The sequence below is a fragment of the Chanodichthys erythropterus genome, chromosome 5 (genome assembly GCF_024489055.1).
Source record: "Chanodichthys erythropterus isolate Z2021 chromosome 5, ASM2448905v1, whole genome shotgun sequence".
In the NCBI taxonomy this organism is placed as follows: domain Eukaryota; kingdom Metazoa; phylum Chordata; class Actinopteri; order Cypriniformes; family Xenocyprididae; genus Chanodichthys; species Chanodichthys erythropterus.
The window spans coordinates 5,391,225-5,405,893 of NC_090225.1; the positions used below are offsets into that span (position 1 = coordinate 5,391,225).

General features: G+C 35.9%; 1 protein-coding gene across 3 annotated transcripts in view; it reads left to right on the plus strand.

Moving 5' to 3' along the window:
• The window catches only part of atp10d (ATPase phospholipid transporting 10D), a 35,537-nt gene extending 26,633 nt beyond the window's left edge, over positions 1–8,904 (plus strand). For all 3 annotated transcript variants that reach the window (XM_067385748.1, XM_067385749.1, XM_067385750.1), the window contains 8 exons: positions 751–1,021; positions 1,105–1,181; positions 2,335–2,460; positions 2,555–2,755; positions 2,874–2,954; positions 4,263–4,367; positions 5,116–5,303; positions 8,136–8,904. In XM_067385748.1, coding sequence (XP_067241849.1) covers positions 751–1,021; positions 1,105–1,181; positions 2,335–2,460; positions 2,555–2,755; positions 2,874–2,954; positions 4,263–4,367; positions 5,116–5,303; positions 8,136–8,352 — 1,266 coding nt within the window. In that variant the 3' untranslated portion in view covers positions 8,353–8,904. The remainder of the gene's footprint in view (positions 1–750; positions 1,022–1,104; positions 1,182–2,334; positions 2,461–2,554; positions 2,756–2,873; positions 2,955–4,262; positions 4,368–5,115; positions 5,304–8,135) is intronic.
• The last annotated feature ends 5,765 nt before the right edge of the window (positions 8,905–14,669 follow it).

The following is a 14,669-nucleotide window of genomic DNA, read 5'->3' on the forward strand; positions in this document are numbered from 1 at the left end:
CAGTGAGTGATTTTCTCTTTGTCTTTCGCTCCTTGATTAACAGACTGTAGCAGGTTTATTATGCTGCTGTCACTTTAAGACCTGCAGCACATGATGCAGATCTGCATCCTATTTTCTCACAACTCTTTGTGTTCATTTAAGACTTTATTTATCTCTTTTAAGACTGGGCTTACGAGGATACGTGACGAAACAGCCATTTTGGCATAATTTTGTGTTTTTGTCCGTCCAAGCGGGATTTGTGCTACCTGCTCAGATTCGACAATTCGACTACGAATGGCTACCAGTGTGGTTTGAGGCTTTATTAACATCCTTTCATACCCCTACCATAAACCTACCCACAATTTAATTGGTAGCACACTCTAATAGGTAGCATTATTCCTCAGAACATGGCACACTAGTACTGTACTGCGTTCTCTTTTGTCTTGTTGTGCTTGAATGGTTTACAAGCATTTGAATTAATAAGAGAGTGATCATATAATGCAACGCTAGCTAATGGATGACGGGGGAAAAGGAAGCTTCGTTAATTGCGTTAAATATTTTCAATGCGTTAAACAGAAAAAATTAATTGTGTGCGTTAACGCATTCATTTTGACTACACTAATTATATTTTATTAGAAAAAATGCAAAATCTAGGGCGAAAATGCCAACAAAAAGCAAAGGTAGACACCAATATGTTCAGTACTTTATGTTGCGCTGTATATAAAACTTGAATCTAAATTACATTTTCTGTGTGTGTGCTTTGTCCCTCAGGAAGATTGTGAGGCTCAATTTCATGAGTTACAACATGAGATCAGGCATGTCACAAAGGAAGGCGCGTCTGAAGATGATTGTAGTTCTGACTGTGTGTTGGTCATTGATGGGCGTACGCTGGACTTTGCTCTGCAGAAGGAGTTACAGGGGCCGTTCCTGGAACTCGCATGCTGCTGTCGCTCAGTCATATGCTGCAGATCCACCCCCCTGCAAAAGAGTCAGGTGGTACGGCTCGTCAGAGACGAGCTGAAGGTCATGACCCTGGCTATAGGTGAGTAAGTACATTGTAAGGTATAAGGTTGAATGTCAATGTAGAGTGTTGTTTAAACTAAAATGCATGATCCTCCTATTCAGGCGATGGAGCCAATGATGTCAGTATGATTCAGATGGCAGATGTTGGCATTGGCATCTCAGGCCAGGAGGGCATGCAGGTACAGGCAGAAACCAGGGTTGGGCAAAATTCAGGATTTAAGAACTCACTACCGTGCAGTTAATGAGGGTGAATTCTGAATTTGACTGACCATGACCACATTCCACAGGATGTTCAATTGGATTGATAGAAAGATAAAGTTATTTGTTAAATGTTTTGAATAATTATGTTGAATTTTGAGTAATTACACTACCGTTTAGAAGTTTGGGATTGGTAGGATTTTTTAAAGCCTTTGAATGTGGTCAAATGCTTACTTATGAGCATCAAGTCTGCATTTATTTAATCAAAAATACAGTGAAAACATAAATATTGTGAAATATAATTACAATTTAAAATAACTGTTTTCATTTTTAAATATATTATGTAAATGCAGGTGATGGCAAGGCTGTATTTTCAAATCTTTTTTTTTTTATAGACTTTATATTGCAATTGGTATACAATGAAACAGTGCGACAAACAATAAAACGAAAAAGTAGTACTCAAAACAGTGCAAGACAAACAGGCAAATCCCATTTCGCCAAACCCAGCAACATATGGGGGGGGGGGGGGGGGGGTAATTATATATATATATATATATATATATATATATATATATATATATATATATATATATATATATATATATATATATATATATATATATATATATATATATATATATATAATATACTCTCCAAATGAATGTAGAAACAACTTAAAGACAGTATATTTTAAGTATTTGTTTGTATCATGACATCTTTTTATGAATAAAGGCCAGTATCACTGATACTGATACTGGTACTGATGTCTCCTAGACATTCAACATTACAATATAACTAAAAGCTATCAATTTCAGCATTTATTAGGCTTTAAAAAATAACAACTTTTAGTTTAAGTGAACTTAAGACAATCTTTACATAAACCCGTTATAATAAATGTCATATTTACCTGTGACATGTCTAACAGATATACAGAAATATACAGAAATTGAATAAAGTTATCCAACACTTTACTTAAATTATATATTAAATATAGATTAATCCTTATTAAAAGCTAAAAATTTCTCTACTACCTTTGTTCTTTGCTTAACATTAATGTCAGGCATCACAGCAACTGGTTTATTAGGCTGCTTTTGCATTCAAAATGTTTGTTATCTTCTCCCTGTGTATATATAGGCAGTGATGTCCAGTGACTTTGCCATCTCGAGATTTAAGTTCCTGAGAAAGCTCATTTTGGTTCACGGTCATTGGTGCTACACACGGTTGGCTAACATGGTCCTCTATTTCTTCTACAAGAATGTGGTGAGTAATGTACACATTTACACAGTTCCTCATGCAGCCCTTTATCTTATAAATTAATGCGGCCCTGACCTGTTCCTCTTCTTTTTTCATGCAGATGTATGTGAACCTGTTGTTCTGGTACCAGTTTTTCTGTGGCTTTTCAGGCAGCACGATGACCAACTCGTGGGTTTTAATCTTCTTCAACCTTCTCTTCACTTCCGTACCTCCGCTCATATATGGCGTGCTGGACAAAGATGTGTCTGCCAAGACACTCCTGGAACTGCCTGATCTCTACAAGTCTGGACAAAACTCGCAGGTGGCCATCCTGTCTCAGCCTTTCTGTTGTGTTCAGCGCATGAGCTGTTGTGCAGTGTGTTTTACATGGTATGAATATAGTGATGGCTTATGTGTAGTCATGTAACGTGTGTTTTCAGGCCTATCTTCCATCAACGTTCTGGCTGACCATTCTTGATGCGTTTTATCAAAGCCTAGTGTGTTTCTTCATACCTTACTTTGTAAGTCATTCTGAAATTCTTCAGTTTACTAAGTGTTCCTCATTTGAACTCATTTGAGTTTTTTTGCATTGTTCCCAAATGAAACATGAGATCTTAGGTGTGCCACTGTACCCAAAAACACAAAGTGTGTAAAGTTTCTTAAATGTGCATTTAAATAGAAAATGTGCATTTTATTTTTCTTTAGAATATTATTTCTAATGTAACTTGCCTGAAACAAACTGAAAGCATTGCTTAAAGGATTAGTTGACTTCAGAATTCAATTTTCCTGATAATTTACTCACCCCCATGTCATCCAAGATGTTCAAGGTTTTTGAGGAAAACATTCCAGGATTTTTCTCCATATAGTGGACTTCAACAGTTACAAATGGGTTGAAGGTCCAAATTGCAGTTTCAGTGCAGGTTCAAAGGGCTCTACATGATCCCAGTCAAGGAATAAGGGTCTTATCTAGCAAAACAATTGGTCATTTTCTAAAAAAAGTATATACTTTTTAGCCACAAATGCACAAAAGCTCTGCGATGCACCAGACAAATCACATGCGTAATCACATTGGAAAGGTCAGGGTGAAAACATCTAATTTTCTCCTCCAACATCAAAATCGTCCGACATCGTTGTTTTACCTTTTTTTGTAAAGGGCGCACTTTTGCTTTTTAAACACTTGCTAGATACTTTCGCCTACGTCACGTGTGACCTTTCCAACGTGATTACGTAATGCGTGGCACACCGCAGAGCAGTGCAAGACGAGCATTTGTGGTTAGAAAGTGTGTATATATATATATATATATATATATATATATATATATATATATCTATATATATATATATATATATATATATATATATATATATATTTATTTATATATATATTTATTTATTTATATATTTTTTTTTTTTTTAGAAAATTACTAATCATTTCACTAGACAAGGCCCTTATTCCTCATCTAGGATTGTGTAGAGACCTTTGAAGCTGCACTGAAACTGTAATTTGGACCTTCAACCTGTTGTACCCTACTGAAGTCCACTATATGGAAAAAAACATGGAATTTTTTCCTTAAAAACTTTCATTTCTTTTCGACTGAAGAGAAGAAAGTCATGTTTGGATATATATATATGACATATTGGATGACAGGGGTGTGAGTAAGTTATCAGAATTCTGAAGTGCACTCATCCATTAAATGTTAAAAATGTAATGTTTGAAATATAATTAATCATTTAAATGCCTATTTATATGAATCATTTACATGATTCAAATATACTTTTCAGAGCCTGCTCACATATAACAATTCATATTGTATTTGTATGTTATGAAGGCGTATGCAGGGTCTGATATTGGGGTATTTTCATTTGGCTCTCCAATCAATGCCTCCGCTCTCTTCATTATCCTACTGCATCAAGTCATAGAGAGCCGCACAGTGGTAAGCCAATTACAGTTGTTCAGTGCAAATGTATCATCTGTAATGCAGTCTACATAAAGTAAATCTTTAGAATAGTTATTGCATTCCATGCCACACAAAGGTTTGGAATGGTTTTTTTATGTTTTTGAAAGAAGTCTCTTTCCCAAAGGATGCATTTATTAAGCAGCACAACAGTTTTCAACACTGATAATAATAATAAACGTTTCTTGAGCAGCAAATCATCATATTAGAATGATTTCTGAAGGATCATGTGACACTGAGGCCTGGAGTAATGATGCTGAAAAATCACCTTTGATCAAAAGAATAAATTAGTTTACTATATAATCATATAGAAAACAGCTATTTTAAATTGTAATAATATTTCACAATGTTTGCTGTATTTTAAATAAATGCCTTGGTAAGCAGAAGAGACTTCTTTCAAAAACGGTTAAAAACCATAATTATTCCAAACTTTTGGAATAATTGGAAATTTTGAATAAGGTAGTGTAAATCTGAGGTTTTTGCCCTACAGCTTTACATAATTGTACATTGACATATATCTCCCAATTGGCTGCAAACATTATCTCAAATCCTTCAGCAGCTTCACATTCAGTGTGCACAGAGAAATTGCGTTTTGCATAAAACGTATGAACAACAAGTTATTCTTGTAACAAAATTAGCAAACCATACCACTATCATTGATGTCTTTATTTATGGACTGGCTCAGTATCTTATGCTAATGCGTGATCTTTTTATTAATTTTTTTCAGACATGGATACATGCTACATTGCTGCTCTTCAGTGTCCTGTTCTATTATGCCTTTGTCCTGTTGTTCAGCATTACATGTGTGACATGCAACTCTCCTACAAACCCCTATGGCATTGAGACTAAAATGATGTCTGAGTCGCTCTACTATTTAGTATGTGGACTAACCACAGTCCTGGCCCTGCTACCTAGGTATTACACACACACTCACACACACACACACACCTGACTTAGTTCATTCACATAATACAATAACAGACTGTAACACTGTTTCAAAACCTAGTAACCTGACTACAAAATTTTATGTTAAAGGCTGGAATGCACTACATGACTTTGAAATCTGAATTCTTGCAGTTCACAAAGCTTACTCAATTCAATTCATATTGCTTTATTGGCATTTTTCACTCTTTGTTAAATTGCAGTCATTGTTTTTCCTCATTAATGTACACAGCACCCCATATTGACAGAAAAACACAGAATTGTTGACATTTTTGCAGATTTATTAAAAAAGAAAAACTGAAATATCACATGGTCCTAAGTATTCAGACCCTTTGCTCAGTATTTAGTAGAAGCACCCTTTTGATATAATACAGCCATGAGTCTTTTTGGGAAAGATGCAACAAGTTTTTCACACCTGGATTTGGGGATCCTCTGCCATTCCTCCGTGCAGATCCTCTCCAGTTCTGTCAGGTTGGATGGTAAACGTTGGTGGACAGCCATTTTTAGGTCTCTCCAGAGATGCTCAATTGGGTTTAAGTCAGGGCTCTGGCTGGGCCATTCAAGAACAGTCACAGAGTTGTTGTGAAGCCACTCCTTCGTTATTTTAGCTTTGTGTCTTTCCCTCGATTGCAACCAGTCGTCCTGTCCCTGCAGCTGAAAAACACCCCCACAGCATGATGCTGCCACCACCATGCTTCACTGTTGGGACTGTATTGGACAGGTGATGAGCAGAGCCTGGTTTTCTCCACACATACCGCTTAGAATTAAGGCCAAAAAGTTCTCTATCTTGGTCTCATCAGACCAGAGAATCTTATTTCTCACCATCTTGGTAAAGTCCATGCGGGCTTTCATGTGTCTTGCATTGAGGAGAGGCTTCCGTCGGGCCACTCTGCCATAAAGCCCCAACTGGTGGAGGGCTGCAGTGATGGTTGACTTTCTACAACTTTCTACCATCTCCGGACTGCATCTCTGGAGCTCAGCCACAGTGATCTTTGAGTTCTTCTTTACCTCTCTCACCAAGGCTCTTCTCCCCAGATAGCTCAGTTTGGCCGGACGGCCAGCTCTAGGAAGGGTTCTGGTCGTCCCAAACATCTTCCATTTAAGGATTATGGAGGCCACTGTGCTCTTAGGAATCTTAATTGCAGCAGAATTTTTTTGTAACCTTGGCCAGATCTGTAGCTTGCCACAATTCTGTCTCTGAGCTCTTCAGGCAGTTCCCTTGACCTCATGATTCTCATTTGCTCTGACATGCACTGTGAGCTGTAAGGTCTTATATAGACAGGTGTGTGGCTTTCCTAATCAAGTTCAATCAGTATAATCAAACACAGCTGGACTCAAATGAAGGTGTAGAAGGATCTCAAGGATGATCAGAAGAAATGGACAGCACCTGAGTTAAATATATGAGTGTCACAGCAAAGGGTCTGAATACTTAGGATCATGTGATATTTTAGTTTTTTTCTTTTTTAATAAATCTGCAAAAATGTCAACAATTCTGTGTTTTTCTGTCAATATGGGGTGCTGTGTGTACATTAATGAGGAAAAAAATTTAACTTAAATGATTTTAGCAAATGGCTGCAATATAACAAAGAGTGAAAAATTTAAGGGGGTCTGAATACTTTTTCAATGTACATATACGTCTTACGCCTTCCCTATTCAACTTACGGAAAAAGTGTAACTGACGTGACGCCAGTTTACACTTTCTTCATAAGTTGAATACGGAAGGCAGCCTGGCAGAAGCTTTAATACAAACACATCGCTTCACTTCAGAAGGCCTTTATTAACCCCCCGGAGCTGTGTGGAGCACATATTTATGATGGATGGATATGGATGGAAGCTTTCTTCAGCTTCATACTTGTTGGTCCCGTTCAATGCCATTATAAAGCTCAAATGCGTCAGGATATTTATTAATATTTCTCTGATTGTGTTCATCAGAAAGAAGAAAGTCATATACACCTAGGATGATTGGATGTCAATGTTTTTATCGTTCATCAGCTGGGAAAAAAAGAATTCTGAAAGTGATTCCAATGATATTGTTTCTCCATGTCATTATTATTATTATAGTTGTGATGTGGACCCTGCTATTCTTTTATATTTAAAACAATTTTTAGATCTATATATTTATCATTATCGTTGTAGTTATCGTCCTTGGTGTGAACGGGCCTTCAGGGGGTTGGCTGACAAGAAAGTTTGGGGACCCCTACACTAAACAACTGAGAATAACACACTACCAGACTTTGACATCTTTTACAAACTCACGCAGGCATGTGCCTCGTTCTAAGAGACAAATGAAAACAGTGTTCTAAAATCGGCTCAAAATATCAGACAGATTTGATCTCTTCCAACTGGATAGAATCAAATTCTGAAGCTACAAATCGGAGTCCGGGGCCTTTTTTCACTATGCTACTTTCTGATCCGACTGCCCAAAATCTGCAGACTGTCTCTGACTTTCAAAATCTAGCAAATCGGGGCAAAAGTCATGTAGTGTATTTCAGCCTTCAGAGCTAAAGAAGCAATATTAATGGAACCATTATTTGAGAAATGTTATTGAAACATGATCTTGACAAACGAGTCTTCAGTTTCCCCCATTCAAGTTGATAAGATCTGTACTTGTATGCCTTTTCACTAGATAGAAAATAGTTGTCCGTAGGCGTTACCTTGATGGCTGTAGAGTGAATTGTCTTTCCTTAAGACTTTGGCCAAACTTTATTGGAATATTATCACTTGTGTGTTCATCTTGTCTCAAAGGAAGCTTATGATGGTACAGTATTTTTCACTCTTGGCTTTTTATCTCTTTCTGTGTTTCAGGATCCTGTTTCGTGCCTTTTGTAACACTGTCTGCCCATCTGACCTGGTGAGAGCACAGAAAATGGAGAGGCTCTCGGTGCAAGACTATTCCTCTAGTTTACGGCAGTGGAGGGAGAGCACGGCCTCTCAAAAACACGTCCCTCAAAACCTCAGCGTGAATGCTGACATGCCCTATTTAACAGATTGTATCAGTGAACAAGGCGCTGTTCTCTCATGACCAATAACAAAGTCTCTTTTGGTCATTTACACATGGTCATTAGCTCAAATAGTGACTGTATATTCTTGCACTTTAATGATCGGTAGATACTCTGACCAGTCAGAATTCAGAGCTGGCTTTTCTCTGGCCAGTGAGAGTGTTTTCACCATGATGTGCCTGGGCTCGCTCACCCTCTCTGGGTGGAGCTTGCAGATGAACTGCATTGCAAACTCCTTCCTGTCCAGTGATCACAGAATGGACTTGGAGTCTGGTTTTTGTGAACAAAAGATGTCAAGAATTGTTTACATTTCACACGGCTGGGCCTGTGATGTTATTATTCACACATGCACTCCAGCATCACACAAGAACCTCAAGAGTTGTGAGGATGAAATGTGGGTTAGGATGTGGCTACTTTGCTCCTACTCTAATGCAATACTCCATTTTTGGTTATTGAGGCTACAATATTCAGAGTTTCACAACTGCATTGGCCATTTAAAAATTAGCTTGCTATTTTCCTTAACACGAACATATGCATAAACTCACAATTTCCCAGTCGTTTTTCAGATTTTATATTCTAGCAAACCATAAATGACCATTTTCCTCTGGTTGAGAGTATAGGAAGGAATGATTAAAGATGTTTTTTTTTCTGTTCTCAGTAATTAGGAAAAGCATGACTGTTTTCAATATCTGATCATGGGGAACTTTGACACCATGAAGCCTTGCATAAAGACTGAGAGAATTTCCTCTGCTCAGGAATAAAATGAGCTGATGTATTTGTGACCCAAGGTCCTTGATGTACATTTGTGTTTTCATTCTGTTGGTGTACATGCCTACTGGATGCATTACAAATGGACATGTCCAGTATTTTATGATAAATGCTAGATTGCTTTTTGTACTTAAATGCAATTTTATTTTTATTCCAAAAGTGAATGCTTGAATCCATAATCTAGAATGATCATCTAAGAGGATTTTTTTTTTGAGTCATTGACTTGAAAACATTATTTACATTCATCTTGTTAGCCATTTGTGATATTTGTAAAATTTGCAATAAAACATTCAAAACTTAAAAACTCGACTAGTGCATGAATATGAACATACACACAACCGATAGCCTATGTGTTCTTGTAAAGCACTTGTTTAGAGAGATTAGAATTAGCTTTAAAATCAGGGCTGCCAACTTTTGAATTTAGCTTGGAATAAAATGGAAAAACACACAAAAACCCTGCATCAAAATAAAGTAAACAGAATTTCATTAGTTGTTACAATGTTTACATGGCATAGGCTACTGTTTTTATTAGTGTTTGACACAAATTGCATGATTTCAATTCATAAGCTTGTGATTTGGGTCCTATCTTGATTAAATATTAATTTGAATAAATATCGTACAGAAGCTACATGTTTTTTCTCAAGGAAAAAAATCTAAACTAATGCTGTAAACATACAGGGAGCTCTGTCAGCTGGTATTATTATTAAAGGTTAAAATTAACAACTCTAATATATATTTTTTTATAATAATAATGTTATATTTTTAATGATAAAGTAAAAAATATAATATATAATATAGTGCATATATTTAGCAAAATACTCCTCTATAGTAGTATTTTTTTTTTCTTGCCAATGTAACGTTATGCTACATATTGTTTACAAGCTGTTTTATTGATGTCTTTCCGCGGTTAAAACACTAATTGAGCGATTACATGAGATTTGATACATTTCGGCAAGTTGTACTGTAATCTTTCAACATACATTCTTATATGTTCATTCTCACTGCATGAGAAAATCAATGTGAGAGCGTGAGAACAGTGTCAACTGCGTGAGTCTCACGCTGAATGCGTGAGAATTGGCAGCCCTGTGGGCCACATATGTGGTTCTTAGAATGACAGCAAATTTCAGCAATTCTACGACGCTAATGAAATATCTTGATAAACAATGGACATGCACACTTGTCTTTGTGTGTTTCTAGACATTAATGTTTCCTTTTTCAGACGAAACATAGCATTGTGTGTCTTCTTTGTTGCTTCTAACCACCTTTACGCTGCAAAAATAAAAAAATACATTTAAAAAATCTTAAGCTTTTGGATCTTTTATATATGCATTTACGTTGCCACATTTGTAATGGGTTTCTTTGGAAATGGGCTTGTCATATATCTGGAATATATATAAATTAAAAAACCACTGCAAATTTAGCAGTTTCTTTGGATTTACTATTTATTATATGCATGTGTTAGTTTATTCTATAAACTACTGGTGTTTAGAAAAATCATCTCTTCCTTGCAAACAAAGCTCAAAATTTTAGACTTTATTGTACAATGCAACAAAGCTGAGATGCCTGCAGGACATCTGAGTTTGTCTCTGGCCAGGGCCGCAGTTTTTAAATCGAGATACCCTTTTTTTTATCTGCTATTTCACAATAACTTCAGTTTCACACAATTTACTCATCCATGTTTCTAATAGTGGCAGCCTACCAAATGATAGTCAACCCTTTATCATAGGCTATATTTAACATTTTCCAAGGACAACCAGCTCCTTCCTAGAGGAGGGAAGCCTAACCATGACATCATCCACAGCCACTTGTGGTGTCCTGAAAATACCCCTTACTTGGCAATATACTCAATGGGTCACATGACTTTCTCTAATGCTCCTGACCTTGTGACAGTTCTTACGGTCATGTACACACCTGGCTGTTATGTTATTAAAACTATTTCTACAATGGTTTTCTTTTATGATTGATAAAACATTCCAACACTGGCAACATTTCTTCCCAATTTCAAGTACAATCATAGTCATTTAGAGCATTTATTTGCAGAAAACTGGTCAAAATAATGAAAAAGTGACGTTTTCAGACGATGCAAAGAAAGCAAGTTCATATTCATTTATAAACAACTCAATACTCATGTTTTAACTAAGGAAGAGTACAAAAATCAATATTTGGAGGAAAACCCCTGATTTTCCAATCAGCTTTCATGTGTCTTGGCTTGTTCCCTATCAACTGGTCACATTGCTGTTGGGTGACTTTATGCAACTCCTGGTGAAACAATTCAAGCAGCTTGGCTTTGTTTGATGACGTGACCCTCTTGCTCACATTCCAGAGGTTTTCAGTGTGGTTCAGGTAGAGATTGAGCTGGCCATAACGACCTCTTGATCTGGTGGTCCTCCATCCACACAGCCAAGCTGCTTGAATTTTTTGCCATTGTTAAAGAGTTAGTTCACCCAAAAATGAAAATTCTGTCATTTATCACTCACCCTCATGATGTTCCACACCCGTAAGACTTTCTTTCATCTTTGGAACACAAATCAAGATATTTTTAATAAAATCTGATGGCTCATATATATATATATATATATATTATTTATTTCACTAATTCCATTCAAAAAGTGAAACTTGTATATTATATTCATTCATTACACACAGACTGATATATTTCAAATGTTTATTTCTTTTTAATTTTGATGATTATAACTGACAACTAAGGAAAATCCCAAATTCAGTATCTCAGAAAATTTGAATATTGTGAAAAGGTTCAATATTGAAAACACCTGGTGACACACTCTAGTCAGCTAATTAACTCAAAACACCTGCAAAGGTCTTTAAATGGTCTCTCAGTCTAGTTCTGTAGGCTACACAATCATGGGGAAGACTGCTGACTATTGTCCAAAAGACGGCCATTGACACCTTGCACAAGGAGGGCAAGACACAAAAGTTCATTGCAAAAGAGGCTGGATGTTCACAGAGCTCTGTGTCCAAGCACATTAATAGAGAGGCAAAGTGAAGGAAAAGATGTGGTAGAAAAAATTGTACAAGCAATAGGGATAACCGCACCCTGGAGAGGATTGTGAAACAAAACCCATTCAAAAATGTGGGGGAGATTCACAAAGAGTGGACTGCAGCTGGAGTCAGAGCTTCAAGAACCACTACGCACAGACGTATGTAAGACATGGGTTTCAGCTGTCGCATTATTAAATTAAAAATAATTTCTGCCATTTCCTTCCAAAATTTTGGGTAATTTTACAATCAAAAAAAAAAAGTGTTAACACCTCAATCTCATTTTTACAAAAGGAGCATAAATCATCAATCATGAAATTATTGATTTAACAGGCTAGATGGTATGCAAAATTTTAAAATGTATTTCTTTAATTTAGTTATTGATACAATATTTAAAGGGGATTAACCAAGCAGCCTTCCAATTAATATTATCAATAACAGAGTTTTCCTCTAGGTGTTATTTTATTTTTGGAAAATAGTACAAATATGTTTATTGCATTTTTTATCAATCCGTTCAAGAACGTTTAAAATTAATTTTGGTTTTGTCATTATTGTAGAGTTATGGTGAATATGACTTTTAACAAGATGAACAAGAGTAGCAGGAATAGCTTTAATGACCAAATTAAATTCCTTAAAATGCACAGGGAAACTGTGGAATTGTTTATAAGTTAAAAGATTATCAAACATATTCATAAGATGATTAATATCCCTGTTAAACCAATTCCTTAAAAATGAAGATTTATTGGCAGTCGTTATATTGGCATTATTCCAAATGAAGGAAGTATGAGGAGAAAAATGGTGAGTAGCAAATTTTCCAGCCTAAAAACACTTGCTGGTGGAATATGGACAATTTAAGAGGGAGTAGAAATATTAAAGAGTCACAAGTTAACAGAAATTCTAAGAAACCATTTGGTTAAAGAGGGATGTGGTTCCCAAGGAGGTGAATTTGATTTCACCAAGTAACATATTCCTGGAACAACATTCCAAACAACCAATCAGATTTCAGGGACAAGTTTACCATTTATGTCAAGTTTAGGATTGCAACCAATATTCGGTTACATTTTATTTTAAGGTGTCTACATTTAAGTACTGAGGTATAAAAAGTAACTAGAGTGGGGCAAGTTGTCACACTCTTCATAACTCCAAAACTAGAGGCTCTATCTCAAAAACCAAATAGCCACTTTGTATGACTAATCCTTCTATAGTCAACTTTCTGTTCACATGTGGTCTAGATCGCTCTAATCTATAAGGTTAGCACAATTTTCTTATTTATTGGCTTAAAAAGTAAAAAATTTGCACTTTACATTTTATGTAATACAACTTTGTTAGATATGAATGTTAAAAATTATTGTTTTGCACAACATAGAGACAATAACGTGTCTTTTGATACTTTAGCTGACATGCTATGTTGAGCGAACCTTGAGATTTAGCCAACATTAGCACACATGTCAGTTTGGGGCAAGTTGTCTCGGTGACTTTGGGACAAGTCGTCACATGTGACAACTTGCCCCAGTACAAATAAACACATAGAACATGCTCAAAAAAGAGGTTCAACATTTTAACTCATTTATTTTCAGAGATTAAACATGTTATCTGCAACATTCCATTCAGTTATCATGGATCTATGTGCAAGCCAGAGAAAGTTTGAGTTTAAAGTTCAAAGTGAAGTGGTCTTGCCACTTAATGTGTTTTGATTGAAATGTGTATTGTTTGGATTGAAATAATTGTTTTTCCAAATTCTCTAGGCATGATTGTTTATCCAGTTATGTTTTGAATTTAAAAATTAAAAGACGAGTCCTCTCCCCTACAGTCACCGTGATTTTGCCAAGACATGTTTCTGGATCAACATATTTTGTTGATCCTGGAACAACATTCCTGTCCGAAAATTTAGTCTTAACCCAATTACCCCTAAACATAATCCTACCCATAAATTATCTCTAAAATCAGAGGGGAAAGATAGGCTATATTAATAACTGATGTAGAAGCACCAAACCCTGGTTGCAAGACTAAACTTGACATAAATGGTAAACTTGTCCCTCAAATCTGATTGGTTGATTGGAATGTTGATCCAGGATCAACAAAGATGTTGATCCAGGAACATGTAGTACTTTGTGAAATCACGTTCACCCTCCCCTACTTGTACTTACTATGGGGTTAGGGTTTGGTTTAGGGTTAGTTGTATGTAATTATGCATAATTTATAGTTAATACTATAGTAACTACATGTAACATATGTAACAAAAATAAAGTGTTACCTTAAATTTGGAGACCTTGAATTTGTTCATCATTAACGATACCAATAGATTATAATTAAACTACCAAAAAAAAAAAAAAAAAATAATAATAATAATAATTTTTGTTGGTGGTTTCATTATTAAAAATGTATACTGTATCCTTCCGCTAGAGGGCGCATATAGGGCGCCGCGCAGTGACGGTACAAAATGAATAGATGTAAATATAACGAGAATCTGTAAATCACTGCGCGGCGCCCTATATGCGTCCTCTAGCGGAAAGATACAGTATACCTTTTTATATTAACTTTCAAAAACATTTAAGATCAAACAGAAACGGAGGAT